At 47.9% G+C, this 26,471-nt stretch overlaps 1 protein-coding gene across 2 annotated transcripts; it reads right to left on the bottom strand.

Annotated features, from left to right (window-relative positions):
• Positions 1–8,937: 8,937 nt before the first annotated feature.
• On the bottom strand, positions 8,938–25,941 carry SARS1 (seryl-tRNA synthetase 1). Of its 2 annotated transcripts, none has more exons than XM_032638889.1 (11): positions 25,659–25,894; positions 21,623–21,693; positions 18,447–18,527; positions 17,141–17,299; positions 16,034–16,177; positions 15,138–15,293; positions 12,327–12,548; positions 11,235–11,364; positions 10,808–10,965; positions 9,716–9,778; positions 8,938–9,380 (listed from the first exon to the last, which is right to left on the bottom strand). In XM_032638889.1, exons 1-10 carry the CDS (start codon positions 25,792–25,794, stop codon positions 9,734–9,736), a joined length of 1,302 nt encoding a protein of 433 aa, XP_032494780.1. In that variant the 5' UTR covers positions 25,795–25,894; the 3' UTR covers positions 8,938–9,380; positions 9,716–9,733. The 2 variants fall into 2 exon arrangements, with proteins under 2 accessions (XP_032494780.1, XP_032494772.1); XM_032638881.1 differs by having other exon boundaries at positions 8,955–9,380; positions 9,716–9,845; positions 25,659–25,941.
• Between the last annotated feature and the right edge of the window lie 530 nt (positions 25,942–26,471).

Here is a 26,471-nt window from a genome sequence, read left to right as displayed (position 1 = left end):
CCTCAACTTCCTTTTGTAAAATGAGGGGATCGAATAAGCTCAATAATTTCAAAAATTAATTTAACAGTGGAATCCTTTTTTCAATGAAATCTAAAGTAGAAGCCCAGAATATAAAGCAGATAGAAGTAGTGCTGCTGGGTTGAAGTGGGCATCAGGTCTTGCCACATCCCCACTGCTCCCCAAAGAGCACACCTCTGGGCCCCCTCTGGAGCTGGAGGGTCTGGAGGAACCCAGTTTGAAAAGCATGGGGCCAGATGCGCTCTTCCAACACGGCACTCTGGTCACAGCAGTGTCACTCTCAGTGGGTCACAGCAGGAGAGCTGTGAATCCCCTCTCAGAGGCTCCAGCCCAGGGAACTTCCGTGTGACCACAGAGTGATGCCAAGAATGAGAAATCAGCTTTCTTCTTTCTCCCCAGGGAAAAGGAAAGGAGATGAGCTTTGGCGACAGCAAGAGGGATTCGGGTTAGACTAGACTCCTGGCAATGGTAGTGGACTGGATGAGGAGAAGGAAGTGGGCGGGGGACCCACGACTCAGGGAAGTACCCTCTTCTCTGACTGAAGATGAACAAGGCCCAAGGGCAGCTCCAGACACAGAAGGATGGCTTAAGTGCCCTCCACGGGGCTCTGCCTCTCCGGACTCCCTTTGACTCTGTGGTTTGGGAGGATCTAGGGGCTGCGTAGGCATTTTGCTCTTCACCTAATAGCCATGTGGCACGGAGAATGCTCGGAAATTATACCATCTGTTAATTATCCTTTGAATTGGGGTTGGGTAATGAGACTCATTTCTGCTGAAGGCCCAAGCCAACGCATGCAGAAACTGCAGCCCTCCATTCATCTCTCTCTCCCTTTGTACTAAAATAAGCTTGCTGGGTAGGAGAGCACAGCAGCCTTGGCTGGAGAACTTGATTCTGGAGCCTAGAGCGGAGGCAGCACGGCTGTGGGAAGCCCCTTTCCCTGAGAAGGGCCTTTCTGCCCAAGGACAGACAGGCTGGGGATGCAAGGAACCCCTCCCTTCATCTCCAGGCACGTTTGGCAAATAGTCCTTCATGGTCTCCCTGCCCTGCCCCCAAGGGGCACAGGACAGAACTGCCTCCCCAGTCCACTCTCCCCTGCTCAGCCGCTTCTCCCTACCAAAAGCAGGACAGAAACTTCCAGGTCTTCTACACATCACGGTGTCTCAAACTAGGGCTTGTCTTGGTGGTGTCCTCCTTGACCCCTAGGGGAAGGCCTGCCTATTTCATGGAACTTTCCAACTTAAGGAACCTTTAGATCTCCCTCCCACATGGGAGAAAACCAAGGTGCAGCAAGATCCTGGAGTCTGTTCAAATGGAACTTACTGCTCTTCTAGTCCAAACCTCGGGAGGGAAAGTGACCTGTGAGGAGAGCCCAGGCTGTCCTCCAGTTCCAATGGACTTCCTCACCCATACTGCTTCCTGAGGGTCCCCCAGGTCTACGGAAAATACACACATGCATAAGATGTGGCTCTCAACTGAACAAGGTAGTGTGGGTGAAGTGCTCCAGGAGCAGCTGAGATAGAAAAGGCTAAAGGAATTCAGAGGAGGGAGCAGTGAAGGTTGAGGAAATCTCAGTCTGCCTCTTGGAGGAGGTAGGACTTGGGTTGCCTCTTGAAGAATCAGGAACTGCATTCCTGGCCAGATGAATTCATCAGCAAACTCCTTTAACCTACAGGTAAAGGGTTTTCTCCAAGGTTACACAGCTAGTAAATGGCAGACCTGGGATTGGAACCCAGGCAATCTGGCTCCAGATTAAGCTCCAGATTATCTGGCTCCAGATAAACTATGAATGAGTGAAATGTGAGTGTCACCGAAGCCAAGATTGGGGTGGGTGTGGGAATTCCCTGGCCATCCAGTGGTTAGGACTCGGTGCTTTCACTACCAGGGTCGGGTTCAATGCCTGGTCGGGGAACTAAGATCCCGAAAGCCGCATGGCATGGCCAAAAAAAAAATGAAAAAAGACTGGGGCGGGTGTGTTGTGGCCCAGCACACTGAAGGGCCAGACAGGGCCAGACTGGGAAGAACCAGGTGATCTCTGTCATGGGTAGATCCTTGTGAGCTGAAATTCTGGGACCAATGGCCTGCTTGGAAGGAGAGGTGTGGAGGGAGGCTGCTGGTGGCAGAGGTCGAGGTGACCTTTGGTGGGTGGGCGGGGCAGTTTCTCTGACAGGAGAGAGGTGGGGAGAGGCCCCGGCTGCCGATAAAGGACCACAGGCCAGCAGCCCCGGTGGGGGCGCAGGGGGCAGGGACCTGCGTGTTCTCCTGTCCACACTCGCCTGCATGCCCATCTGCTGCCCTGTACTTTTCTTCACAGTGCGTGTGTTTCTCAGCCCCCATCTCCATGCCTGGCACAGAGGGGGTGCTCAACCAGAGTTGCATGGATCCTTCGTGAGGTTGCTTCCCCTCCAAACCAGTCACCATTCAGCCGCCTAAGTAATCTTTTAAACTTTTTAAATTAATAAACATTTTTTAGATTGAAAACACACTCCCCCAATTTTTAAAAAAAATTTATTTATTTTTGCTGTGTTGGGTCTTCGTTTCTGTACGCGGGCTTTCTCTAGTTGTGGCAAGCGGGGGCTCCCGCAATTTTTTATTTTAGAAAATGTCTAGCATTCAGAAAAATTGCCAAAATGGTACAACGTATCCCCCGGATACTCTCCACTCAGATTCAATCATCGTCAGCACTATGCTTTCTCTCAGTGTTTGGAGAACAAAGTGCAAGTGAGGTGCAAACATCATGGGGCTTCCACCCTCGCCCCCTCAGTGTGCCGTGCCTGAGTCAGAGCCCTAGGGGACCGCTGCCACACCCAGGAACTCGAGTGATGATTCCGGTGTCATCTTATGTCCGGCCTGATACAAATTCCGTCTTGTCCCTCAAAGGTCTTTGATGGCTGTACTTTTAAACCAGAAGTTTATGCATTACATTTGGCCGCATGTCGCTTTAGTTTCCTTCCTTCTTTTCTTCCTTCCTTGCTACCTTCCTTCCTTCTTTCCTTTCTGTGATATTGACTGTTTGGAAAGTCCAGGCTAGTTCTCTTGTTGAATGTGCCACATTCTGGATTTTTCCGATTAAAGGACTCCTCCTGGTGTCCTTTGGCGAGTAGTACTGTGAAGTATGAATCTGAGCATATCGCTCTCTTCCTAATAACCCTGCACCGGGCTTTCTGATTGTGCCTTGAATAAAAGCCAACTTCATAGGGGTCCACAAAGCCCTGGATGGCGTGGCCCAGCCCCTTCTTACTCCTCCCCCTTCACTCTGTTCTGGGCACCCTGCCTTCCTTCCAGCTGCTGAATGGGGCAGTCTTAAATATCCCCTCCTTTATGGCACATATTGAAGTTTGTTATTACAGAAAGTATTTATTTGTTAATTTACTTGGTTAACATCTGTCTTACCCACTAGCTGTAAGCTCCAGGAGCAGGGAGAACACGTTTGCCTTAAATGCCTAGTTAGTACCTAGCACGGCACCTGATACGTAGCAGGCACTCAGTAAATTCTAGTCAAGTGGATGGATGGGTGGATGGATGGATGGATGAAGTGACGAATGGCATAGAGGAGTGACCAGGTGGTCCCTTCATTCCTTGAACCACCATCTGGGAGGCCAGTTGGGTCTGTAGGGTTCTCTTTGGGCGGCCCTGAACTCATTCACATTAATCACAAAACTGTATTCCCAACGCCAGCTGCAGCCAGGAGTTGTAAGCCTGATGTCCCAGCCAAGTTAGACAGATTTCCTTTGGGACTCAAAAGGTGGCATTGGATACCTTAACCCATGATAGTTTCAGCCCGCGGTGCTGGCACTGTTTGCGGAGGGTGGCTCAATAGGCCCAAGCATTCCATATAGATGCACAGTCCATCTAAGATCCAGTTGAGATCATTTTTGGCTCCTGAGCACAGAGGGGAAGAGATGGAGCCTGAGGTTGAGCTGCGAGGAGCAAATCCCAAAGCAACATCTGTAATAACTTAGTTTATCAGAGCAGGCCGAGGAGAGAGCCCTGTCCAGCCCTAGCCACGCTCCAGGCCCCGGACTAGGTGTGAGAGGGACACAAATGAACAAGACTCCAGCTCTGGCCTCAAGGAGCAACCAGTCTAACGTGGACAGAGACGAATGCTGTGGTAGAGCCGTATTCATTAATATCTCTGTGTGAGGGTGGGAGAAGTTAGAGAAGGCATTGTAAAGGAGGCGACATTCGAATCACCTTGAAGGGGAAGGAGGAATTCCAGGGACAGGCAGGAGGAGAGGCACTGGGGTAGAGGGAACAGCGTGAGCAGATAAGGAGGGGCCATTGCATGGTCAGTGCTGGGAGAGGTGAGTAGTCCCCTGGGGCTGAAGCAGGGCTCACGGTAGGGAAAAGAAGAGCAGAAGAGACTGCTAATCTGAACTGTGGCCACAGTTTGATGAATCCGGATCTGGCTGAGAAGTCTGGACTTTACTTCCTAGGTTGAGGGAGTCAGCTGAAGCGTTTCGGCGGGGGTGGGGGTGAGGGCATGACGTGGCTGTACCCTCGGCCGGCCACAGCGGGGCGGCTGCACCTGAAGGAGGGGCTGGGGTCTGGCAGACGCGAGGTGGTTGTAACAGTCCCGGAGGAGGGGAGTCTGTGCTGCAGCTGAGGACTAGGCTGCCAAGGGGCCAGATCCGGGTGATGAAGAGATTCAGTGGGACTGTGGGAGATCGGCTGCTGGGGAAGAGGAGGGGGTAGTCCAGGGTGACTCCCGGGTATTTGTTTTGGGTGGCTGAATACCCAGAGGAGGGTGGGAGCAGAGGATCAGATAGGGAGTTAGACTTTGGACTTACAGGTTTGGATCCTGGTGAAGATGCTCAGTGTGTGTTGGGGGTGAGTGGGCCAGGGCCAGAGATGTGTGAATGAGAGATGATGGATTTGGGATGTAGAGCAGGAGAGCATACAGAGATAGAGCAGCCAGAGGGAAGAGCCCCAGGAATCCAGCATTTCGGGGCTGGCCCTGTCTCCTCATCCTGCCCACTTCTCTAGCCCCAACTCAACATCCCCCTCACCCTCTGCACTCCAGCTATTCAGGCTTTCTTCCTGCTCCCTCACGCTATTCCCTCAGTCTGGAACATTCTACCTTCCCTCTGAAGGGGTTGGGACTAGGAGGACCCGGAATGTTGATGACGTAGCAGAACCTACGAGTGTCCAGGGTTTATTTTTCTTTGAGGAAAAGGAGCCAGTTGGGATCGTAATTTGACAGCAGAGGCTGGATGGCAGAAAGGCTGTTTTAAGATGGGGAAGTGTAAGTAGGTTGGTAGTTGAGGGGAATGGGTGGGGAGGGAAGGCATAGGAGAGGAAGAGGGAGGTTGAAAAGAGAGCTGGCTGAGGAACAGGGACTCAGGAATTCCCAAAGGCGGCGAGATCCAGGGCACAAGTACACAAGGCTGGTTTTGGAGAAAGAGTAAAAAAAAAAGAATTTTCTTTCCCCCCTGAGACAAGATGGAAGGAGAGAATGAATGCTATTCTAAATGGGAGCTCAATTCTTCCCTTTCTTTAGGGTTTAATAAAAACAAGGAAAAAGAAGTGTCCCTAAAGGGTCACACCATCTTATCAGTAATTTACACCTCAGTAAAAATAATTTTCCAGACCATTTCTGACAGCAGGCTTGTGCAGAGGTAGGGAAGCCCTGGTCCAAGGGCAGGGTTGGCAGGGCTCGCCAGCCAACCAATGAGAACAGCGCGAGAGGAACTTCCCCTCTAGAAAAAAGGGGTTTTCTCAGCATCTGAGGTTGCTAGGACCCCCTACCTCTGCCCGCAGGTCCGGGGACCCAGAGGTCGAGACTGGCAAGGTGGGCGTCCTGTCTCCTCCTTTCCGCAGACGGGGCGCCGCACTTGCTGGGGTACTGCAAAGAGAACCTGCCGGCCGCACGCCCGCCGCCGTTGCGGGGGTTGGGGGGGGGGTCTCTTAAAAGGGCAACGTCAGAGGCGGCTATGCCAGCACCATCAGGACCTCCCTCCTTGGAGATGCAGGGTGGCGCCCCCTTTTGTGTGTATCTGGGAGGAGCTCTGGGGGAACCCTTTGCTGAGAAGTGGCTGGGGGAGTGGAGCACGCCCCTCGTCCTGGCACAGGCTCTGACTTGCAGCATATTTTTCCAGGGTCCGTCCCAGCTCTGCCTGTTAGACTCCTCCTGGGAGTGCAGCCAGGGCTGCCCCAGGCCCCCAGAGGGAGGTATGGCGAGAGGCGGCGTTCTCAGGACCCTGGGTAAACCGGAACCGCTTCAGGGAAGGAAAAGCAGGACGGGTAACACGGAAGGTGTCAGTTCCCAGGCGTGGTTTTCCCCATTGGTGGTACTCGGCAGATAACTAAACTTCCCAGCAGACTGTGAGTTCGGGCAGGCCCCTTGGTCTCATGATGGGTCCCCACAGTTGCCTGGCTCTTTAGATATTTCTCTCTAGAAGTCGGCCTTCTAGTTGTCTCTCTCTTGCTAGAAAGGCCTAGTGGCTCCTCTCTCTTGCCTGAAGCACTCAGACCTGCATCTTGGTCCCTGAATTACTGGGTGTGGGAACCAAGGGTTGGTAAGAGACCCAGGACTCTGACTCACTCCCTGGTGCCCGTGGGGGCTGTTTGCTGAGGTAACCTGGGCAGCTGAGGTTGGAGATGGGGCAGGTCAAGGTGCCAGGGATGAGGGCATCAGCCGTGGGTTGCGGAGGCAACTGCCAGGGTGGAGTCAAGGTTATCTGGGCCCATTCCTGGTACTCAGCTGCCAGGCCAGCCTGCCTATCCTAAACAAGGTTCACATCAGCCCCATCCCACTGCTCCAGGGAGGGAAGGAGCCTGGAGGAAGGCAAGCCACACCTTTCCCAATATCCGGGAGTTCCTTGAGAGCAAGGACTGTGTCCCATTCTTTCTGTAACCCCTGCTCCTAATCACACCTAGCGCAGGGCAAGCACTCAGTAAATAAGTGCCTATGTGCGTCTCCTGCTCGTGTGTTTTCCACCCACAGGGAGGGACCTCAGCCACGGGATCATCCTTTCCTTCACCATTACTAATTTTCTGTCTTGTGGCTTCAAGGAGGTAGAGACTTTCAGCTAACAGACTACTCGGTGCACACAGCAGCTGTTTTCCGGGCCTCCACTCACTCCTTTTTACAAGCCAGCCCACACACTGGCCAGCCACAGGGAAGGCTGGCATGGGGAGCTGGGCTGCTGGCAGCACAGGGCAGGAGGCTCTCTGGCTAAACAAGCCCGAGTCCAGGTCCCAGGTGCAGCCAGGTCCAGAAAACTAGGCGGGTCAGCCTGGGGTGGGGGTAGGGGGCGGGGGGTGCAGTGCAGGAGCCAGGCCTGGGCCCCCAGGGGCTCAGAGCCCCAGCTCCTCCTCCTGCGGCACTTTCAGGGCCAGAGAAAAGCAGTGCCTCCTGGTGGAAGGTCATGGGCGCCAGCAGCCAAGTGGGTAGGAAGGGGGAGCAGAGGAGGCAGCTGTAGTGACCCCTAAGGCTAGATGGGGGTGTGCAGGGCCACTTGAAAGTTTCTAATCCCAGAGCCCAGTGAGCTTTTCAAACAGGAAAGAGCGGTGTGTGGTGGTGACCAAAACCAGCCTCCTGCTCACTGTGTAAACTGCCTTTCTTCAAACCAAATAGTTGAGGCTACAGGAATGTGAATCTCATCCTTCCAAGTATATGGGAGCAGCTTGCTCTTTTGTTCTTTGGCCCTGGTTTTGTTATCCCAGAGCTGGGGCACTGGCTAGAGTAGAGGCAGGCTGGTGAGCCTGCCTGGGGCAAAAGGGTCACTGTGGTCACCTTGTTAGGTGCCCCAGTTTTGACAGTAGCAAGATTCACAGGCTCAGCCCAAGCTCCCAGTGGAAAACCAAGCACACGGCCTCTCTCCTGGGTGCTAAGCAAGCTCCAGCAGGCCTGGGGAGGTTGCTGCTTAGGGACTAAGGAAGACAAAATCAAGCTCCTAAGTTACAGGCCAGTTCAGAGTCCTGTTCTCATCCTTCCAAAGAAACACAGCGAGCACCAAGCCCTGCTGAGGAGTCAGGACTCCTGGCTTCCACCCGGCCGTGCTTTCTCATCTCCCTTACCCACCTTGTACTCTCTTCCTTATGATGGAAGAGGTATAATCATGTCCCCACCCTCCTGTCTGGGACTGTCACAGAGATAAAAGAGATCCTCTATAGGAAGTATTTTAGACTCCTAGGGGAGAAGCACTAAACTAACAGTTGGTGTTATTAAAGTGTTTGTAGATTGCAGATGAAAGGCAGCAGGTAAATAGAGGCTAAACATCATCCTCCCCAGAGAAAGGGTGAACTGGCTATTGGGGCAACGGTGGAAGCTCCAGAGAAAGGACTAAAACCTTGTTCCCACTAGCCCCCTGCCCTGTGGGCTATATCGATCCTCTGGAGTTGAGCCACAAGCTGCCAGGCAGCTGGTCTCCCATTTGGGGATGAGTGGAAAGAGAGAAGCAGCTGTGAGTAAGGCCCTGCCCCGTGCTCTTGAATCTAGGGGCTTTTCTGGATTAAATGTAGTCTCATCTACCCTGATGTCTCACCACCTCCTTCCCTCTCCATGGAGCCTTTCCTAGGGAACAGAAGTGCTATGAAGCTTTTATTGTTTTGGCCACGCTGTGCGGCATGTGGGATCTTAGTGGCCCTACCAGGGATCGCAACTGCGCCCCCTGCAGTGGAAATGCAGACTCTTAACCACTGGACCGCCAGGGAAGTCCTGCTATGAAGCTTTTTATATCAACTCAGGTCTCTAAGCTGGTCCTACCTAACTGCTTTAACAAAGCAGGAGCAAATTTACAAAGGAGGATCCTGCCCTTGCCCTGCAAGCCTGTGTGTCTAAGTCGCAGTTTTCACTTTCCCCTTGAGCCTTTACTAAATCTACCCCTGCCTTCACCTACCTTCTCAAAGGCTCTCTGCTAAATGGAACAGCCTGCCTGATATAGCAGGAAAAGCAGAAGTGAATACGGTTCCAGGGAGAACTGTCAGAGACAGGGTTCAAGCCCTGGGCAGAAGACTGAGGAAGAGTCCTGGCCTCCCTCAGAGGTGCTTTATTACATGGTTTCATCAGTCATTGGTGATTAGATCCTATGCCCAAGCGAGAAAAGAGGAACACTGCATTGTACAGGGCAGATGGTTCCCCTTTTGGCAATGCAGTCACACGGGGTGGGCGATGGGTGCGTGCTTGGTTTCCCTGCCTGTGGGCAGGCTCTGAGATTGCAGCTAATTGAAATGGAAGCCTGGTAAAGTGGGAGAAAGGAATGTTCAGGAATCAGTGACCTCCATATTCTGCAGCTGGCTTTCCAGGGCAACATCTCTCGCCGCCCCTTTCTTTTTGCTGCCCTCATGCTGCTTCTTCTGCTTCTTCGATGGCTCCTGGTCAATGGGTGCGGCCTTCACAAAGGGGATCAGTTCCTGGAGACCTGAGAGGAAACAGCCAACCAAACAACCCATCATTCCTCAAGAGTCAAAGCCCAGGGACCTCTGGGGAAAGTTACACAAGACAAAGAGGCAGGCACTGCTTTCATTTATTCCTTTTTTTCCCAGCCTGAATTTTAGCTGCATTTAAATAGAAGCTCATACCGGCACTGGCTACTTTTCAACCTTGCCCCTTGCAATGCCCAGCACCAGAGGACAGGCAGAGTTTTGGGGGCCGTGTATGAACAAGAAAACTTGGTGCATTCTGAAAGGGGCTCACTATTTAGAAGAGCAGGAAGACAGACAAGAGGAGGAAGATGGGCTGGGCTGGGAGCCTCACCTGGTGGCATGAATTCCTTCAATTTCTCAGGTACGAGGATGCCCTTCTCTGTCTGGTAGTTCTCTAGGATGGCACAGATGGTGCGAGTTGTGGCGCACATCGTGGCATTGAGCATGTGGACAAACTCCACCTGCGAGGAGAGGGTCCCCAGAGGGAGCAGTTACACTCAACCCCTAGCTGGGCTTACTGATGACCAGGAACCATCCACTCAGCCAGACTCCCCCAACTGCAACTATCCAAATCCAAATCTAAAATCAAATAAAAAACAGGCTCTACCCATATTAATGATCTCTAAACCTTTGAGTTCTGTTTGGCTTATTAGATAACTTATGGCTTATTAGATAACTCCAGAAAGATTCCTCATGTCTCCATGAGTGACAAGTGGTAGGTCCCAGTATTTTGAGGAGAGTTGGGCCCTTTGAGGGAGGGAAGAGACTACTCAATGGCTTCTCCTTTTTTTTTTTTTTTTTTTTTTTTTTTTGCGGTATGCGGCCCTCTCACTGTTGTGGCCTCTCCTGCTGCAGAGCACAGGCTCCGGACGCACAGGCTCAGCGGCCATGGCTCACGGGCCCAGCCGCTCCGCGGCATGTGGGATCTTCCCGGACCGGGGCACGAACCCGCATCCCCTGCATCAGCAGGCGGACTCTCAACCACTGCGCCACCAGAGAAGCCCTGGCTTCTCCTTTTAACCCCTTTCAAGTCCCTGACCAGGAAACGATTAGGGCCTGGAAATTGGGTTTGAAGAGATAAGCTTACCACCCAGACCTTCTTGGGTGAGAAGAGGGGAGACATTGCCTCCAACTTGTTCTGTGTAGACAAATGGGGATTACTCTTTATCTGGAGTTATGGAAAACAAAGCCAAGAAGAGAAAAGCTAGAACTACCTTGTAGAATAGAGCTAGATTCAGGTTTCTATCTAAAAGGACTCAGTCCTGATTCAGTGAAGTCACTTTCAGATTCCCTTTTTGGTCTAGACTGAGAAGCTCAGATTTTCCCATGACGCTGGGGAATAATGTCCTCCAAGGGCTGAGAAATAAGATGGACCTACTCTGAGCTGAAGGCCCTGCTTCCTGCCTCCCCAGGGGCCATCTACCTTGTCCATCATCTTCTTGGTTTGCCCGTATCGGATTCGGAGCCGGCGAGCCTGATAGTCTGTGCAGTTAGAACAGGAGACTAACTCACGGAAGGCTCCTGAGCCCGGAAACCAGGCCTCCAGGTCAAGCTTCTTACTGGCAGCGTGATTCAAAGAACCTGTAAGGAAAAACCCCTAGAATTCATGAAGGAGGGATGGTATTTCAGAAGGCTAACCTTTAGCAAACCCAAAGAATTCTTTAGTTCGCATGTTATCCCCAGGAGGGAAATCACGCCCAGATATTCTTATCACCAAGAACTCCCAAGGGAAAAGAGTGTGATATTTTAATTAATGTGGGCAATTAATTGGATTGTAAGCTGTTTCTTTGTGTGGCAGTTCAACTGGTCAGGGTGGTGTTTGTGGGACGCAGGAGAGGGAGGCCGATAACCTGAGACAATATTCACGATATGGTAAGGGATCCCCAGAGACTGGTAGAACTCCTCAGCGGTAGTGATCATCTCCTCAAACATCTCCCAGGACTTGTTGTCATGTGGCGATGAGTAGACAAACTGTTCAATCTGCAAAGAGGGACCCAAGGGCACAGTGACAAGGGGACGGGGTGAATAAACTGAAGGCTGAAGTGGGAATTATCCTAGCAATGAAGACTTATTCCTATTCCACTGAGAGTCAGGCGGGGCTGGGGCCCTGGTGAGAGATCGGGGCTGAACTGGACTGGCTGGGGCTGCAGCAAGAACGAATGCTTGTGTAGAGAGCGTCCCACATAACGTGCGGCTACTGTTCTAAGTACTTTCTTTCTTTCTTTTTTTTTTTTTTAACATCTTTATTGGGGTATAATTGCTTTACCATGGTGTGTTAGTTTCTGCTTTATAACAAAGTGAGTCAGTTATACATATACATATGTTCCCATATCTCTTCCCTCTTGCGTCTCCCTCCCTCCCACCCTCCCTATCCCACCCCTACAGGCGGTCACAGAGCACGGAGCTGATCTCCCTGTGCTATGCGGCTGCTTCCCACTAGCTATCTACCTTACATTTGGTAGTGTATATATGTCCATGCCTCTCTCTCACTTTGTCACAGCTCACCCTTCCCCCTCCCCATATCCTCAAGTCCGTTCTCTAGTAGGTCTGTGTCTTTATTCCTGTCTTACCCCTAGGTTCCGTTCTAAGTACCTTCCACGTGGTAACTGGTTTAATCCTCACAGTAGCCTAATGGGGTAGGTACTACTATTATCTTCCTTTGACAGAGGAGGAAACAGCACAGAGAGGTTAAGCAAATTGTTCAAGGTTACACAGCAGTAAGTGGTAGAGTTGGCCTTAGGACTCAGGCAGCCTGGTTCCAGAGTCCATGCTCTAGCCGCTCCACCATGTGCTTCTCAGGCTCTTCCCTAGAAACCCAGATGGAGGAAACGAGAGGAAAGACTGGAGCTGGGGTAGGCCTGAGCAACACAGATTCTATCTCTTCTATAACAGCCCTGGAGAGATAGAAGGGTCCCATCCCTCACCCTGATCTGCCTACTCACCTTCTCAAACTGATGGACTCGAAAGATGCCACGGGTATCACGGCCGTGGGAGCCCACCTCCTGGCGAAAGCAGGTGGACAGGCCGGCATACTTGATTGGCAAGTCCTCTGGCCGAAGCCACTCGTCCCGGTGGAGAGCAGCAATGGGCTGTTCGGAGGTGGCAATCAGATATTTTTCCTCATAGGTGCTGTCATCAGACTTTTCAGTGCCTTTGCCAATCACCTGTCAGAGGAGGGTAATATTTACTAGTTAAGACTGAGGGAGTAGGACCTCAGCTCAAGCAAGAAATCACAAAGATCACACAAATCACACAGAGAAGATCTGAGTGATGGGAGGACAAATTTTCTTCAATCCCTGCCCAGGAGTGAGCAGGAGATGCTAAAAAGACATGGGAGGGAATGGGTCAGTCCAAAATGGGGTCCCTACTAGAGATCAAAGAAATGCAGATTAAAAGAAGACAAAATATTCTGATACTACTTTTTTTTCCCTTGGCTTCACCATGCAGCTTGTGGGATCTCAGTTCCCTGACCAGTACCCAGGCCCCCTGCAGTAGAAGCGTGAAGCCCTAACCACTGGACTGCCAGGGAATTCCCTCTGATACTATTTTTACTTTATCTAATAAATGAAATACTTATAAATGATGTATAGTGGCCAGTGATGGCAGGTGTGCAATAAAACCTGAGCTGGTAGCAGTATAAATTAATCCACTTGACAGATGTTTGTGAGGCATTTAGTAAGAGCCAAGTCCTTTTTGCCAATGCGGGGCAAAAGGAGACAGTCTCTGCTCTCTTGGTGCTTATGGGTTGATCTAGGGTTGTAATCCTTGAAGAATCACTTCGGTGTTCAGCTGAAGAAAGTAATGGAAAAGAAAAAAAAACTATAGACAGGACAAAGTTCATTGTAACATTACTTACTGATGGCAAAAAAAAGGGAGCCCCCTAAATATTCAACAGGGGAAGAGCTGGGTAGTCTATATCCATGCCATGTAATATTATATAACCACTAATAAATGATGGTTACGAACACCATGTAGTAACACTGAAAAATGCTTCTGATATAATGTGACGTAAAAAGGCAATCTACATATATTGTGATTAGAAGTATGAGAAAATGATACATGTATAAAAAAAGCTCCCACAAGAATATTAAAAATGACAATTGTAGTAGGTAATGTGAAAGAAGATGATCTCCCCCCACTAATTCCAAATTTTCTGTCATGTGGTATTACTTTAACTAAAAAAAAAAAAAAAAAAAAAAAAAGAGGGGAGGAAACTTCCTCTAGGCCACCGTTTGGAAATGTGGAAAACTACCTTGCTACCTAACAGTGGGAATTTAGCCCCGTGTGAGGCTATTCACATACAATGTAAAAACAATAGAGCTTGCGGTCTAATATGGTATAGCCACTAGCCATACATGGCTATTCAAAGTCAATTAAAATTTAATTCCTTGGCTTGCACGAGCCACATTTCAACAGCCACATGTGGCTGGTGGCTGCCACACTGGATAGGACAGATACAAAACATTTCCACTATTGCCGAAAGTTCGGTTGGACAGCACTGCTCTAGAGAATTAATAAACTGAGGTTATTAGGCAAAAAGTGCCAGCCAAAATTCCTCACTATGGAGGACTGTGATTCTCCCTGCCTATGGCTCCAAGAAGCATCTGGATAAGAGATGGAGAATGCTGCGAATACGCAGAGCACCTGCTACCTAATATTTTTCATAATCCTCCATATAAGCTTCTCCCTGGTGTTACCTGCAGGGCATCCTTCTAAAGTTCTGTCAGTGATTATCCATCCAATCTTGGGAGTTGAGATGAGAAAAAAAGGGAAAAGATAAAAACAGGTCTCATCTGATAATGCACATGTCCCTCTCGTTAAAAGGAAGAAGAGGAGGACCCCAAGGTTGTACCAATGCTCAGGGTTTGGAGAGAGCATTTCGTTTCCCACTGCATCTTGAATTAAAACATACCTTTGAACTCACCAACAGGACCTAGTGGGAAGAAGGTTCTGATCGTTAAACTCATCTCTCTACATAAGATAAATCAGATGAGGCCTGGAGCAGTTGTCTAACTACCCGCTACATGGGTTTTGGGAGGAAACAGCCAATAAGAACAAAGTTGTTCCCCCCTGCCCTGGAACAGGGTTGAAGGAGAGGGACAGGTGAGAAGTGGACTCAGCTGCGATGGGCAGCCGTTAGCAGAGACACTAGAAATCCTGAGTGTTGGGCGTAGACTTCGGGTGGGGGGAGCTACAGCTGATGTTAAAGCTGGCTGATTCAGAATCACCTTCTGCACCTCAACTCAAATCCACTGGCTCTCCCTGAGATGGTTCATGATTGAGAAAGAGCCACAAACTGGAAGCCACATCCATCTAAAGGAAAGTATGTCTCCCCCTGTGGAAGCTTCCAGTCTGGGGTCAGGAGTGGGAGGACACGGGAAGATCAGCCACTTCTACAATTTCCTTTTGTCCAAGCTTAATAATAATATATGAGCTTCTTTTCTAAGCTCATGGTGCTAAAGCATGCTCAATTTAGATAGATCACATAAACTATCTGGGGAAAGATAAAATAGGCTCTATGTCTGCACTGTCCATGTGGTAGCCACCAGCCACATGTGACCATTTAAATTAAAATTCATGAAGATTACAATTTTACTTCCTCAGTTGCACTAGCTGCATTTTAAGTGCTCGACAGCCACAATGTAGAACGTTTCACCATCGCAGGAAGTTCTGCTGGACAGCATCGCTGTGTCTTTGAAGTTAAACTTCATACCTTTAGGAGTCATTCTGCCACACTGCCTCAGGCTACTCACCTTATAAAGTTCTTCATCAAACTGGCTGAGCTGTGCCACTTCCTGCATGACCTCCTTCCTCATGAAGAAGGGGGTATAAATGGGAGTGTAGCCTCGACTTCCCAATGTGCGAAGAGCATACTGGATGAGTGCCTGTTCCAGGAACACCAGGACCCCCTAAAGGAGCAGACACAGCACTGTGTGAGTGGGTTCTGCTGCCATCACGTTCATCTGCTAGCATTTACCCCCAGAGGCAACTGGGGGCACACAGGAGGCCACAAAGGCCATGGATCCAACAACTGACTCAAGAGACTCTTTCTTAACAGCCATGCACAGCACATCATCTGAAGAGCATTCCCTTTAAGATACCAATCAAGGGAAAAGGACTGTTCACCCAGGGTGCATGGGAGAGTCTTCCCGTGCTAATTCTTAAAACACTGGACTTATTTGTATACGTAGAACATACCAATATGGGCAGTGTTTCCAAAACTACTTTACCACGTCCTTCTGGAAGGCTTCCCTGAGCGCATCTGCCCTCTGCCCAGCTAATCTGGGTGTGTTGCCTCCACCTACCCGTTCCTATAGCACCCTGGGCTACTCACACCAGAGCACTTATCACGGAGGGTTTCTGACTCTTTGTTACTTGTCTGACTGTCCAATTACACGGAGCTCCTTAAAGGCACAGACTGTTCTAATTCAGTCAGCAAAACATATTCATTATGGAGGATCACTCAGTGGCTTTTGTTCTAGGGAATCCTGATAAGCACTCTCCTGCCTTAGAAAGAGAATTGCATCTAATTGCCAGTAAGTTTGTAGTAGAAAGGCGGATTTGTGGGCCTCTTTAAGTGGGTTATGTTTTCTGCAATTTTTTTTCAGTTCTTTCTTTATAACCAACCTCACTGGCTGCCGACTCTTACCTTCAGGAAGTATCCTCGACTCCCAGCCACCACAGCCCCCTTTTCGCCTTCAAAGCCATCTACCATCACCACCAGGTCCACGTGAGAGTACTTCTTCCTGACGGTACAATCACCCCAAATCCTCTCTACTTTGTTGTCGGCGTCCTAAGCAAACAAGACCAGGAGACAAAGATGCATGAGCTCTGAATTCTACAACCTCCATCTTTCCGAACCCTATTCCAAGAACGACCTAGAGCTTTGTGAAGTCACTGCTTAACTCAAACACTAGGTTTTGGCCCTTGTGTACAGAGACTAGAGAAGGGAATTTGCTAGAGAATCTGCGCTCAATAGAGAAATAATAATTTATAAAGTCCTAGAGGCAATTCTAGCCATGGAACTGAAATCATGATTTTCCAAAAGATCTGTAGTATTCTCTCGTTTTTATACCCTTTTAAATGACTCCTTGAAAATCCTATACAGGGAAAACCCTTCCCAGGACAATCTGCACTGCCTGGGGTACGGAAGGGAATGCAGATTTTTTTTTTTCCAGGCTCTCATTGGTCCAGGGCCACACAAGGGCGGGCTCAGGGCTCTGACCTCTCGAGTCTGCCACCCCAGCCCTCAGTGAGTTTAATGTCCGTTCACCAAGGAATGAATGAAAGAGGCACAGATGGGCCCTGCCACGGCTGGGGTGTCAGGGAACAAAGGCTGGGCTCAGAGCAGCTTTGTGCTGGGGAAGCTCCCACTCCGCAGGCAACTTTTATCATGCAGATTTCCCTTCAACCTGCAGCTTCTCAGCAGGGTGTGGGTGAGGGGTGAGGCTGATCGTGCAGATCCCTCCCACGAGACGAGCTGCTACCATGGGCAACACGCAATGGAGGACAGCAGCCTGATTTAGAAGAGATTTCCGTGCCAGGAGTCTCCACCTACCTGCTGTCTCTGCTACTTCCCAATCAGGCAGGGATCTGACTCTTTCAATTCTCATTTGGTGGGCAGAGCGAATACACAAAGAGCCTGCTTCTATTATACAGAGCGTGCCAGACTTTCACTGTCCTCCTCCCACTCCGCCCCCTTCCCAAAGGAGAGGGGTGACGCAAGGCAGCCACTCACTGTGGCACCGACGCCTACCTCATCATTGCTGATGGGCACAGAGGGGTGCAGAAGGTTACCAATCTCGCGAAGGTTCTCAAATCGCTCTGCTTCCAGCTTTATCCGCTCTGCATCACACTTCAGGATGGCTTCGTCGATGAGGAGTCGGACTTTTTTGATTTGTGAGACTTTCAGGTTCTGTAGATGGACAAGGCCAAGCCCGTCCAAGGCCACAGCGAGTCAAGAGCAGAGTAGGAAAAAGATTGTTGCCCCAACCTTGTTGGGCTCTAATGATAACTCTTGTAACAGCATTTTAAAAATTGACACTGGAGGCTTTCAAAGAACTGAGATTTATTTCACACAGGGATATATACAGTTTTGCCCGACAAATCCGTTGGCATTTTCTTTCAGGGTGCCTGAGGCAGAGGTGGATCAATTCTGGCCACTCCTCTTGTCCCTGTATATCTCAGGAGTGTTAATACCATAGCTTAAGTTGCACTTTCTGATATTCCTGATTAAACCAATTCAGCATGCTATTATATCCTATATGTAACTGTTCTCTAGGAAGATTATAAATTTATTAGGAGCAAGAGACCTTGTCTTAAGCTCATTTTGTATTCCTTATTGCAGGTGTTTCAAACTGTACTCTGATTTCCTGGGGGGACCCTTAGCAGGTAGGGCAGGGCGGGAATAGCACCCCAACCTTGCCCTTCAAGCACAGCAACTCTGCTTTTTCGAGTTTATGCTCTTGCTATTGTTGCAGGGGTTTTTTTTTTTTTAAAGATTTTTTTGATGTGGACCATTTTTAAAGTCTTTATTGAATTTGTTACAATATTCCTTCTGTTTTATGCTTTTTCAGTTTTTTGCCTGTGAGGCATGTGGGATCTTAGCTCCCCGACCAGGGATCGAACCCTCACCCCCTGCACTGGAGGACAAAGTCTTAACCACTGGACCGCCAGGGAAGTCCCTGTGTTGCAGGTTTTAAGAAAGGGTTCAGTGACTAAAAAACTTGAAAATTCCTTCTCTAGGCCCATTGTAGTGAATATTTACTGAATTACAAAAAACTGAAAAATTACTGACTCTGTGGAAATAGAGTTATTAAACCAAACATAGTTCAGTTCCTTTTTTCTCTTCTTCCTACTCTTGACTTTTCCATTCCACCTGTCTCCTTCTCTGCTGTCTAATACTCAAGTACTGAGATTAACAAGAGGGGATGGGGACATGTCCCAGCTGCAGAAATTCAAGGATGCCACAGTGCTGTGTGGAGCAGAGCGTCAGGACTTGCTTGTCTAGGAACAAAGCTAAAAGAACAGAAATCCTAACCTGGAAAAGGACAATAACTTACAGTTAAAGTGTCTGCAGTGAGGTCATCGAGATTTAATACATCTTCCGGAATGGACTCATCATTTCCCATTGGCTCTTTTCTCTATGGGAAAGAAAAACAAACAAACAACAACAAAAACATAACTAATTATAAAGAAAAATTTCTGACATAGTTTTACAAGTGTACACCAAACTAATATATCATATAAACTAATTACAGAACTTTCTACACAACTTAGTCTCTAAAAGATGCAACGCATGGGAGAAAAATTAGTGAACTGGAAGCAAGAAGTTAACGTTCCAAGTCCCTGTCCTGACACTGTCTAGCTTTCTGATCCTGGACAGACTGATTAACCAATCCAGGTCAGAGGGTTGATACCATCGGGAACTTGAGAAGGAAAATGTCTGACATGGACATAGAATGTTATGACCCCAAGAATGTATGAAAACACTCAGTGCTGGTCAGGAGTGAGCACTGGGCAGACACCTGTGTGTCAATTTGTGAATCCCCATCTACCTACTAAGAACAAACCCAGCCCTTAGGCCTGTGGCTAAGAGGAAAAATGGATGGGATGAGGAATATTAGGAAGGCAAAGAAACACAATTTTTGAGGAAAAAAGCCACGTTTAGAGCAATCAATGCAACTTGGCAAAACAGCAAGGGTATACCCAGGACTAGATTTTTTCCCATTCCAGTTTCTCTCCTCACCCTTCTTTATGATATTCTTCCAAATCATCATTTCTAATCGTTATCCAGAGCAAGGGAGAAGACAGTGATTCAAGGAAAATCATCTTTAAAAGCTGGAAAAATCTGACAATATCAGAATGAGTCTTGATAAGAACAGGCATAGACTACTAAGGTAGAAAAAAATGCCCTAGATCTCAAGATGTTCCATTTGGTAGCCAAGATAGCTGAGGCCCTCTTCCTCTCTGATAATCCCTCAGGGCAGCAAATTCAAGTTCTGAGTTCAAGTTCTGGCTCTGCAACTAACTGATGGCACCATTTTGGGCAAGCCCCTTAATTTCCTAGGCCTCTTTACCCTACCCTTTTAATAGGGTTAACAAATGTACTACCTACACTCCACGTTTACAGCAAAGATCAAAACCAAAATGAGACGTATATGAAAGGGTTTTGAATGCTTTCAAGTGCTATACAAATTAAAGCACTGCTAGTACTATCTCAGTGGATAGCAAGAGAGAACACTCCTTGCAGGGCCAGCAGTCAAGGGAACCTAAGAACGTTAACACAAATGAAAATACTCCCATCTTCTTGCTAAGAAAAATACTTGGCTGGCACTATCCGTATATATGCCCCAAAGAACACTCAGGCAGAAGTATACATGGAAATTAACATAATTATGGGGTTGCTGACGTGTACCTGACTTAGTGTCAAGAGTTCCACAGGAAGAAAACTGTATGATTATCATCAATATCAATTTCTACAGCCTGTCACATGCTGAAAGTGCAACAAAATAGTGTTAAAGAGAAGGATACAGAATATCATGAAGGATAAGGTGCTAGAGTCCAAGGGAATCTTTTTTGTGTGTGTGTGGTACGCGGGCCTCTCACCGTTGTGGCCTCTCCCACTGTGGAGCCTGTGCTCCAGACGCGCAGGCTCAGCGGCCATGGCTCACGCGCCCAGCCGCTCCGTGGCATGTGGGATCCTCCCGGACCGGGGCACGAACCCGCGTCCCCTGCATCAGCAGGTAGACTCTCAACCACTGCACCACCAGGGAAGGCCCCAAGGGAATCCTTTTGTTATGGTCTTTCCAAGTTCAGGTTCCTAAATTTCATAATTTTTTGGTTTATTTTAGAGGTTTACAACTTAAAAATGAGACAGACTGTACGGTGCATTAACATGTTTTTAAAAAAAATGATTAAGAGGCTAAGAGCGTATTTTTGAAGAAAGATTAAAAACTAATCTGGTGGGCTTCCCTGGTGGCGCAGTGGTTGAGAGTCTGCCTGCCGATGCAGGGGACACGGGTTCGTGCCCCGGTCCGGGAAGATCCCACATGCCGTGGAGTGGCTGGGCCCGTGAGCCATGGCCGCTGAGCCTGCGCGTCCGGAGCCTGTGCTCCGCAACGGGAGAGACCACAACAGTGAGAAGCCTGCGTACTGCAAAAAAAAAAAACCACCAAACCCCCCCACCAAAAAAAAAACTAATCTGGTTACCAAAGTAAAGCTGAGCTGAAACTTAACATTCTTCAAGGACAGGAAGGATATACTGGATGAAGGCCAGTACTACCTACCATTCACTGTTACTCTCAATTGCTAAATAACTACAATGTTCCAGGCACTGTGCCAGGTCTTCTATATTAGAAATTTTCAGTTCTCACAATTGTATTCTAAAGGTTAGTGTTAGAACTGTCATTTCATAGACAAGAAAACTGAGGCTCAGAAGTTAACTTGCCTGAAGTCACATAACCAAGAGTCTAGGATTTGGACTCAATATCTGCGCTCTTTTAAATAAAGAGCACGACTACACTGGGATAAAGAATCTGAAATTTACAACAGGAAAACCTCTCTGGCACTGTAGGTTGAGCTCAGGAAATTACTGGAAAGGATTACTGGTGGAATTCATATTATTAAGAACAGAACAGACAATGAATGACTTGTATGGCAAGAATCTTATCTTACAACAGACTGAACGTCTGTGTCCCCCAAAATTCATATGTTGAAACCTAATCCCCAATGTGATAGCATTTGGAGGTGGGGTCTTTCAGAGGTGATTAGGTCAGGAGGGCAGAGCCCTCATGTATGTAATTAGTGCCCTTATGAAAGAGACACCAGAGAGCTCCCTGCTCCTTCTGCCATGAGGACACAGCAAGAAGACTATCTATTAACCAGGAAGCAGGCCCTCACCAATCTGCTGGTGCCTTGATCTTGGACTTCCCAGCTTGCAGAACTGTGAGAAATAAATTTCTGCTGTTTATAAGCCACCCAGTCTACAGTATTCTGTTACAGCAGCAAGAACGGACTAAAACATACCTGCAGACAGAAGATGGACTCACTGATCCTTGAAAATGCCTCTTAGTCCCCTCCCTGCCTTCCTCCCTTTCTTTTTAAAATAACTTTCCCCCTCTGGTAAGAAATCCAGTAGCTCATGGAATTAAACACTTCGTTAGAAATTATGAATTAACTAAGAATAAGATTAAATACCTCTGCTCAAGCTCTCAAGGGTATTAGTCAGTTCTCTTACCTTCATTTTCTCTCCAATTGTCTTGCTGCATAGGTTCTTCAGCTTGTTCAAGTTGTCTGCCTGAAATCTGCCTGAAGAATAAAGAACCCAATATACCAAAGATAGGCACATAATTAAGATACCTCATTCCTAATCTTGGCTCCTTAGGACTGATCTCAGCCCAAGGCCAAAATACAGGCAGAGCTAAAGGATCTGCCTCACAAAGTTGTGTAATTCTCCAGCATTTGGTGACAATGAAAAGGCCATTCTGGGGCTGAAATTAAAAAGTATCATAACCTGGACGATACCACTGTAGACAGAGTAACACATCTGAGAAAACTGGAAAATACTCATATAACTCTAACCTGTTCAATTATCTTAAAATTCACTTAAAGAAACTATGTGGTATGCACCAGGATCTAAATAAAGGCAGTCAGTCAAGTTTCTATTCCCATGAACTTGGTTGCTACTTCTCTATGCTAGAAATGGTTAATGTTATTTCCTTTGCTTTGATACAACGCTCATCTGGCAGCCTTGAGAAGAATTCAATTTCTCACACTTTGGTTCCTCTGGGGGAAGACAGTGCGCTCACCAGCCTGCATAGGTATTCCGGCCCAAATTAACATCTTGGTATTGTGATTCATCAGTCTAACCTTGATTTGCAAAAGTTGGACCTCCTGAATCTAAGCTTTAGCAACAATATGGTAAAAATTAAGCTTTGGACAGGTAAAATGATGACTAGAGAGGAGACAGCGCATAGACATGGCTATTCTTTGAAGTTTTGCCAAACTTTAAATTTAAACTAAACTTCAGCACAAACTATATAACTACTTTCTCATTCACTTATTCACACTGATTACAGAGATGGAGAACAGATGAGTGGTTTTACATGTACTCATTTGCATGTGCCTGTAGCTCTGTGTGATATCTCATGTGCAGATCTGTGTAACCACTGCTACACTCAAGATAAGGAACTGTTCCATCTCCACAGATTCCTTTTGCTATCATCCCTCTGTAGTCCATTACCTTTCCCCTGCCCCAGCTAACCCTTGGCAACCACTAATCTGTTCTCCATCTCTGGAATCAGTGTGAATAAGTGGCTAAAATTAAAAGGACTGCCAATATCAAGGGCAAGGTTGTAGAGCAAATGGAGCTCTTATATATTACTGATGGGAGCATCAATTATTACAACCACTTTGGAAAACTATTAGGTAATATCTACTAAACCTAAACATGTGCCTACTCTGTGACCTAGCAATTCCACCCTTAGGTACATACCCAAAAGAAATGAGTGCTTACGTCCACCAGAAGACACAATGTCCCTAGCACATTATTCATAGTACCCTTAAAGTGGTAACAATCTGAAAGTCCATCAATAAAATTGGTTGTTAGTTTACACATATGGAGTACTACACAGCAATGAAAAAGAACCAACCACTGCTACACATAACAACATGGAATAACCTTACAGACATAATTTTGAGACAAAGAAGTCACATGCAAAATTATATACTATATAAGTCCATTTATATGAAGTTCAAAATCAGGCAAAAGTCATTTATGGTGATAGAGGACAAAATACTGTTTCTTTGGAGGAGGGAAGTGACAGTGAAGGGGCATGAGGGAGCCTCCCCGGAGAACTGCAAATGTCTTAGATCTTGATCTGAATGGTGGTCACATGGGTGTATGGCTTTGTAAAATTCATCAAGCTGCACATTAAGATTTGTGCACTTTACTGAACTTACTGAATACATTACATCTCAATAAATTTTAAAAGGCTGTATATAAAAATAATATAAATGCCATAGCAGAAATATATAAGGTAGTATATGGATCATATGTCCTAGGTGTGGCCCTGGACTAGCTGAGACTGGGGTCAAAGGAAGCACTTAGAAAGTTTTTCCAATGATAAGGGCCTGGTTTAAGGCGTGTGCAATAGGGTTAAGAGGAAGTAACAACTTCAACTGATAATTCCTGTAGTTAGTGGCAGATTTCAAGATACATGGAAATCTACTGACTTTGGAAGTAGTCGAGACAAATGCTTATTATATGCCCAAATGTGTCCTCATTATATTACTCTGAATTAAAAGAAGAAATCACAGTTCGAATCCTTGAAGTTACAAGAGCTGTGGTAAACTCCTCCGATGTGGTGCTCTGACTCCAAGTCATATCAGATTCCTGTGTTCTACACAGAGCCCTAAACCTTGAAGGTCTACAGACAGACACATGGGTATAGTTGTAATGGAGGGCCTTTTGAAGCTTGCTGTGTCCTCATTCAGGGAACATGGTCTGATTTCTTAATGTGGCTCTGGGTTGCAGCTAAGGATAGAAGAACCCTAAACTCTGATCAGAGGTTCAGATGTAAAAGAATCTTGAAACAAAATCTGTCAATGTCCACCTTCAGCAGGCAGCAATGGGAAAAATCATTAACTCCCCTTAGCTGCAAAGAGAATACTGGTTAGGGATGTCAAGTAGAAAAGAATCAAATCAATAAATATGTTGAAAATGAACTACATCAACTGCTTTTCATATGGAAGAGCACAGTGCCCTGAACACAGAAGATATTCATGACTTCAACAAACCTTTGTCAAGCCCTTAACAAGGACCAGGTGCAGTGCTAGGTATTGGGATTATATGTACACATGTGTATATGTATATCCTGTATCTATATGTATACCCTGGGTACTGACACACAGATGAATAAAACACAACCTTGTCCCTGAAGAATTCATCCCCTCAGCACATATCCACTCCTCAGGTAAAAGACAGAACTTCCCACAGAGGTGTACATTATACCCAAGAGACTAGGTAACACATTCAAAGTCATTTAGCAGCTGGGCAATGGCTAGAGAGAAACAAAAATCTGATACTTCTGACTTCTGACTCAGTAAAACAGTGTCCAGTCTAGTTTTTTCACTCCGATTTAATTTAATTCCATTGCAACTCAAAACTTCAGATTCAGATTCAGGTGGTGGGATCACCACCGCACTGGGCTTGACTGTGATGTGCAGAATCAGCAAACAGCCTGAGCTAAGCAAATATTCTGCTGGTACCCAATACCTTCATGTTACCAACTCTTCCTTCGACTCTCTCCCTACACGGGTGATACTTATATATTTAGGAAAATCAACTTTCCTAATAGAAATCCACGCTTTTGGACAGCGAATGCCTATGCAGTGCGCTGTCATAAACCTGTCTCTCTGAGGGTGGCAGACCTATTGCATCAGACAAAAAATCACGTGTTTGACAGCATCCGGCCAGTTAGTGACTACTCCAGCTAGCCTAGGCAGAGATTGATAGGCAGAGGGTTCTATGGTTTTATTTAGCCTCATGAAAGGTGCCCGGTCCAGTTCCAGGATCTAGCCCAACTCTGCCAATGTCTTCACCGGAAAACTTTAAACAGCCTCAATAATTACAAGATTTTTCTTGCTTCACCGCACCCCTCTGCCCATGTCTGAGCTACTACGTATGACTATTCTCGGTTCTTAAAAGTTTGCCCACAGTTCAGGGGGATGGCCTTCCCAAAAGCTCCGGGATCACTGTTTTTAGCCAGAGGCGGCCTCCACAGTGCCAAAATGGTTCCAATATGGACGGAGTGAACCTACTGTGCTGCAGATGTGACTCAGTCAGGTTGGAACCTTTGATTCTATCAAGATAGAGGGAGACCACTCTGGCCTTGCTGAAGATGAGAAAAAGACAGGAGGCGACCAAAGATAAGTGCTGGAAAGGGGAAACCCCCCAAACCTCCCCCCTGGCTTTCTTCCGGCTATCCTTGAGGCTGGAAGGTTTGACAGCTCTTGATGCGAACGCGCCATGCTCCTTTCCCAGACTCAGAAGCAGCGACCCGCACCCAGCTAGCCAGGAAGGGAGGTCGCAGGGCCCGGACGGAGGAGAAAAGTGGGTCGGTCCGGCCCCCCGGGTGGACAGGGACAGCTTCGGAGCCACCGCAACCTAGGAGGGGGTCTTATGAAGGGTGGAACCTCAGGAGCGGTAACTAGGTCCAAAAAACGAAGTTGCGGTTGGCATCCGGGGATACTCCGCGCGTCCCGGTACTTACATCGTCGCCACTCGCTGTCTGCCTTCACCAGCTGGTCCACCAGTCCCGGGTCCTTGAAGCGCTTCTCCTGCGACTCTCGGATGAGGGCTGGGTCCCCTCCTTTATCCACCCGAAACAAATCCAGATCCAGCACCATCGTTCCTTCTCCAGGGCCAACACTAAGAGAAGGGAGCTTAGTCCCACAGCAGCCGCCCTGTAACTGCCGCACTGCACCGGCGCGCTGACAACCCGCCCCTTCTCCCACTTCCCGCGCAGGCGCAACCGGAGCGTGCAGCCCGCCCTCCACTCTGGGCCGGAAGCGGTTGCGTAGGAGGCGGGGCCGCGCAGAGGAGGACGGGGTGGGTGGGCGTGAGCTCGCTGGATGTGTTCAAGTCAGTCCCACTGGCGGGTTTTGCCTCCTCGTGTGCGTTTTCCCCAGCTGTGCCCGCTTCTCTAGGGGCTCTAATTGCCCCATAGAAGAAAAATGAGTGCCTGTTTCTGTCTCATGTTAAAGGGCATATCTAAGACACGGCCTGTCAGTATAATCACTGGCTTGGAAGCTGGCACCTCCCATAGATGCCAGTTTCCACCTTACAAGCTTGGGTCCTAAGACTGGACCCTCTCTCTGAACCTCTGCTCTCTTCTCCATCTTGAGACAAGAGTGTGGCTACATGTTTTAGTCCCCAGATAACCTCAGTTCAAAATACCTGCTCTCCTGCCTCAGTTAGGATACCTTTCTTAATCTGATTATTGGGTGAACCAAATTGTCCCTTTATCAACCCTTAAGATCACGGGGTTGGAGAATATTTTAGAGAGACACTTGAGTAGACTTTT

The sequence above is a fragment of the Phocoena sinus genome, chromosome 1 (assembly GCF_008692025.1).
Source record: "Phocoena sinus isolate mPhoSin1 chromosome 1, mPhoSin1.pri, whole genome shotgun sequence".
Taxonomy (NCBI): Eukaryota; Metazoa; Chordata; class Mammalia; order Artiodactyla; family Phocoenidae; genus Phocoena; species Phocoena sinus.
The sequence above is the reverse complement of the archived record's forward strand: the minus strand, read 5'-3'. Positions and strand labels throughout refer to the sequence as shown.

Bases quoted from the DNA above. Each gene is read 5' to 3' on its own strand.
- SARS1 (XM_032638881.1), bottom strand. From the start codon at position 25,794: ATGGTGCTGGATCTGGATTTGTTTCGGGTGGATAAAGGAGGGGACCCA. The intron at 21,694-25,658 runs GTAAGTACCGGG...TTTATTCTTCAG, and splicing joins AGACAGCGAGTGGCGACGAT to GCAGATTTCAGGCAGACAAC. The intron at 11,365-12,326 runs GTGAGTAGGCAG...CCCTCTTTGCAG, and splicing joins GAGTCCATCAGTTTGAGAAG to ATTGAACAGTTTGTCTACTC.